A 5,079-nucleotide genomic window follows, 5' to 3' on the forward strand; every position below is an offset into this window, starting at 1 on the left:
TGGGGGTCATGGTGGGCTGTGGGGGGCCGGCAGGGACTGAGCTGGGGCAGCTGTGCTGAGCTCCATATGTCCCAGTCCACTCTACAATGGGCAATCTGCGTGTGTACCCCTCCCCCCCCCACCCCCAGAGAGGCAGCAAGGCTGGAGAGGAGCCCTGGGAGGGAGAAGATGGCAAGGCCAGGGCTCAGAACTCTCTCATCACAGCTGGGGAAGGTTTTGAGTCATGGCCAACTTCTCCTGAAGCTGTGACCGCAGTCTTGCTCAGTGTTCTTTTTCTTCCTCCTTATTATTACAAAATATTTTTATTATGGTTAAAAAAAAAACCACGTAACATAAAAATTTACCATTTTAAGTGTACAGTGTGGTAGTGTTAAGTCTATGCATACAGTAGTGAAACAGATCTCCAGAAGTTTCCCAGCTTTCAAATCTGAACCTCTACGCCTTTGAACCACACCTCCTCTTCTCCCCCTACCCCGCCCTTGCCCCAGACCCTGGCCAAGTGCCACTACACATTCTGTTTCTCTCAAGTTGACTGCTTAGATCCCTCATATAAGTGGCATTATACAATAGTGGCCTTGGGGACAGACAGGCTTATTTCATTTAGCATAATGCCCTCAAGTGTCATCTATGCTCCCACTCCTTTTTAAGGCCAAATAGTATTCCACTGACGGTAGAGGCCACATCTTTACCTGGCCATCTGCTGCTGGACGTCTGGCTTGTGTCCATATCTTGGTTCTGGTGACGAGCGCTACAGTGAACGTGGAAGGGCAGAGAGCCGTTCAAGATCCCGATTTCCATTTTGGGGCGCTACCACCCGGAAGTGGGATTGCTAGATCATCTGGTAGTTCTGGTTTCAATTTTGGCGGGGTTTTCCACAGTGGCTGCCCCATTTTGCAATCCCACCAACACACCGCACGGTCCGAGGGACTCGGTGTCTCCACGTCCTCACCCCACCCGTTACCCGGTTTTTGTTTTGATAATAGCCGTCCTCATGGGGGGAGATTTTAGCTCGTTGTGGTTTTGATTTTCTTTTCTCTGATGATGAGGGATGAGGGGCATCCTTTCATGCCTGCTGGCCATCTGTCTTGGGATGGCATGTCTGTTCAAGTTTTTTGCCCTTTTTTAATTGCTCTGATGTTCTGTTGTTGTCGGGGTTCTTTGTAACCCTCTGGATATTCACCCCTCATCAGACACAAGATGTGCACGGGTTTTCTCCCGCAGCTTTTGCCTTTTCACCCTTCTCGTGGCATCCTCTGACTTACAGAAGTTTTCAAGTTCCACTTGGTCCCATTTGTCTGTTTTTGCTCTGCTGTCTTCCTTTTGGCATCATACGCAAGAAATCGTTGCCAAGTCCAATGTCATGAAGCTTCTCCTCGTGTTTTATCCTAAGAGCTGTCTAGTTTTAGGGATTTACTTCTTCCGCTGGGTTGCATCCAGCAATCCTTACCCCTTCTCACCCCCACTCCTTTCCTGTTGCTGAAGGGATTCTCTTCCCTTCTTCCCATCTTTCCTCCTACTCCTGTACTTGGGTCCACCTGCCTGTTTCTCCCAGACCGTCACCCCTCCCATGTTTCTGCCATTCTCCCTGCCCCTCTTACAGTACCTCCCTGCTCCCAACACCTGTCCGGCCTTCCTCTTGCCCTCCCCACCTTGGAGCTGTCCTCTAATTACCCTAATAACTCCCCATCAATTTCCCCTTCTCTCCTCCAGGCTCGGGACTGGAACCCTGACCATGGGACCTTGAAGTGGCTCTGAACTCCTCAGCTCAGTGGCAGACCCCACTCCCCCAGGCCCTTCCTGCCCCTCCCACCACCAGTTTGCGGGTTCCCAGAGGGAGGGGTGGGGAGGGGACCGCGATCTCACAGGGCAGGGGACTTCCATCATGATGCTCAACTCAGACACGGTGGAGCTGGACCTGCCTCCCTCCCACTCCGAGACCGAGTCAGGCTTCAGCGACTGCGGGGGCGGGGCGGGCCCCGACGGGGCTGGGCCTGGGGGTCCGGGAGGGGGCCAGGCCCGGGGCCTGGAGCCCGGAGAGCCCTGCCGGAAAGACCTGCAGCACCTGAGCCGGGAGGAGCGGCGGCGCCGTCGCCGGGCCACAGCCAAGTACCGCACGGCGCACGCCACGCGGGAGCGGATCCGCGTGGAAGCCTTCAACCTGGCCTTCGCGGAGCTACGCAAGCTGTTGCCCACGCTGCCCCCCGACAAGAAGCTGTCCAAGATCGAGATCCTGCGCCTGGCCATCTGCTACATCTCCTACCTGAACCACGTCCTGGACGTCTGACAGGGCCTGCCTCCAGCCTCCCGGGGGCGGGGGGGGGGGGGGGGGGCCCGCCCCCCCCCCCCCCCCCGCCGGCCCGGGGCGGGGTAACCCCGGCCCCCCCCCCCGCAGATACCCCCCCCCACTGGTGGCTAACAAAAGCCTGACCTCCTCTTTCCGACCCCGGGGTGGGGGGCCCTCCCCCACGGAGGACGATTCTCCTGCACCTCCCGGGCATTTGTGGTTGGGGCCCAGATGGTCAGAAATATTTGCCTGGATGGTCCGTGTAGGGTTCTTGCTGGGGTTCCTAAGCGGTCTCCCTAGCTCTCTCAAGGTCTGCTGCCTCTTCTAACCCCACGACCAAATTTCCAGAGACCCCAGACTATGTCTCGTCTCCCATCCTCTTTCCAGCTTCTCCTGCCCCGGGGAGGGAGGGTCATAGGCAAGGGAAGGGGGAAGGCTGAGCTCCAAGTGCAAAGGGGGCGTCTTCTCAGACATCTCCGCCTGGCCCTGTTGGCCAGAGGGACAGGCCCGGGGCAGCCAGGGGTCTCCTGAGAGGGCTCCTGCCAGGGGAGTCTCAGAGCGGGGAATTAGGGGAAAAACTGTGCCCGTTTTCTCTCTTGTTCCTGAGGCTCAGCACAGACAGACCTCAGATCTTACTTGGTAGTGAGTGCCTTGCCCTCTCTGAGCTCCCTGCCTGCTCCCACCCAGCCTCCCGATTTTCTCCCTCCCTGTGTGCAGCTGGAGAGAGGGAAACCTAGATCCTGGAGGAGGGGATGATGGCCCCAGACTCAGCCCAGAGACTCAGCAGAGGGCCCAGGCAGTGGGTGGGCCAGAGCTCACATCTGCTCCCTCCATCCCAGCCCACTGGGAAGATGTGCAAAACCCACCCGCCTTCCTCCCTCAGGTGCAGGGGAGAGGTTCTATTACTGCCCCCCGCCCCCGGGAATGCTCAGCTCTCTGGGATCTAGGGCCAGTTCATTATAGATATATTTTTTCTCCTTCCTTAAGCTTGTCTTCAGCAAGGGAAGACACCCCGCCCCGCTCCCCACTCCCAGGCTCTCTGCGCCTCCCTCCCAGGTGGCTTGGCCCCCTCTGCTCAGCCCAGGATCAGTGGGGAAGGAAGGGCAGGAGGGCGGGTGCAGAAGCAGCAGCTCACGGCCCTTCCCACGCTCCCTCCTCCCCAACGCCAGACTCCACGCTCTACAAGGATATTATTTATTTATGTATTTATTTATTTATTCATCTATTTATTTACTTATTTATTTATAAATATTACTATTTATTGCCGAGTTGTGCACTTTGGGGTAGAGCAAGGGGGTTCCTGGCAGTTCTAGCTGGGTCTCTCTTGCTTCCTCCCTGGTTACTCCTTTCCCTTTCTTACTCCTTCTACAAACTCCAGGTGTGGGTTTTGTGTGCAAACTCCAGCTGCGAACTCTCCACCACACCCATATTCATTCCTCAGATCAGTCTGTCCGGACACTGAGTCCTCTGAGATGGTACCCTCCCCCCAGCTCCAGGGCTCCTGGACTCTTCTGTAGCTTTCTCTACCCCCAGACAGTTGCGCCCAGTCCTGCCTGCCTCTTTTCTCTCTCTAGCCCTCTCCCGTGACCTCTCACTTCTTCCTAATGCCCCCAGCTGCAGGCCCCCAGAGTCTGTGCCCCGAGTCCTTTGTGTGATCCCCTTCCCATTGCATTTCTGATTACATATGAAAAGAAAAATTAAAGTGACCTCGTTCTAGTACCAGGTATGGCTGTGGGTCATTCGACGGGCTTGAGAGGCTGGCCTAAGCATGGAGGGTCCTAGGCTTCGAAGGCTCTTCTGATGGGGCCATGAGAGCTCAGTGCGGTGGGTACAGGGCCACAGAGTAAAGGGGTGCAGGGAAGGGTATAAGACACAGGTCCCAGACCTCCGCACCGCGAGTCCCATGTTCCTCCATCTTAGTATTCATTAAGTGACACTTTCTGACCCCTCTGATATTGTGCTTCTGCTCTGCTCTCTCTGAGCCTGAAGAAGAGCTCAAGTTCCCAGGGGAACCCAAGTCACACATGCGTCTGTAGGTCCACACTGCTGGGGAAAGCCATGGCATGAAGTCTGACTCTCCTCATTGTTGTCTCTGAACTGGGTCAGTCAGTGTTCACTGCAGTTTGTTCTTGGCCTGGTTTGTGTTCCCCAACCTGAAGATATGGGGGAGAACGTAACAGAGGACCTGGGACTCCGAGAGGAATAGGGAAAGGGATAAAAAGGAGCTCTGACAGAATATCAGAGGAATCCTGGAAGAGACCCTACAGTCACCTTATAGATGAGGACACTAAAGCCTGGAGAGGAGGGTGGGGGCCTTGCCCAAGGTCACACAGCCAGTTGGGGTACAGAAATGAAGTTCAAACCTAGGTTCTTTACGTCCTGTCCTGCCAACGCCCTGCTTCCCTGAAATGATCCAGCCTGCGAGGGGGATTTCTGGGGGCCTCATATGTTAACAAGAACCCCAATAAATCAGAGAGTATTCCATTTTGTGGCCAAGAAGGCCAAAGGTCTGGAGAAAACTTTGCAGTAGGAATAGCTGAAAAACTGAGGCTATGTGTCTCCACAAGAGCCAGGTTGGAGGCAACATGGTCCTTATGTTCACATATTGAGAGAAGAAAGGAAAGTAAGAAATGCTGGGTGTCCCCGGGAAGCAGAATCGGAACCAGTAGGGGGAAGTTAGAGGAAACAGATTCAACCCTGGAGCTGGAGCTGTCCAGCAACGGAAGTGTCTGCCTCGACCAGGGGGAGTCCAGACAGCCCCGGGGGAGCTCGGAGCACAGGCAGAAACCCTCCAG

General features: G+C 55.6%; 1 protein-coding gene across 1 annotated transcript; it reads left to right on the forward strand.

Annotated features, from left to right (window-relative positions):
* The first annotated feature begins 1,882 nt into the window (after nucleotides 1-1,882).
* On the forward strand, nucleotides 1,883-2,284 carry LOC111139076 (nescient helix-loop-helix 1). Its single transcript, XM_022491215.1, has one exon. The coding sequence runs from the start codon at nucleotides 1,883-1,885 to the stop codon at nucleotides 2,282-2,284; it is 402 nt and encodes a 133-aa protein (XP_022346923.1).
* Nucleotides 2,285-5,079: the final 2,795 nt, after the last annotated feature.

This window comes from Enhydra lutris, unplaced genomic scaffold (assembly GCF_002288905.1).
Source record: "Enhydra lutris kenyoni isolate GAN:26980312 unplaced genomic scaffold, ASM228890v2 scaffoldscaffold94, whole genome shotgun sequence".
Classification (NCBI taxonomy): domain Eukaryota; kingdom Metazoa; phylum Chordata; class Mammalia; order Carnivora; family Mustelidae; genus Enhydra; species Enhydra lutris.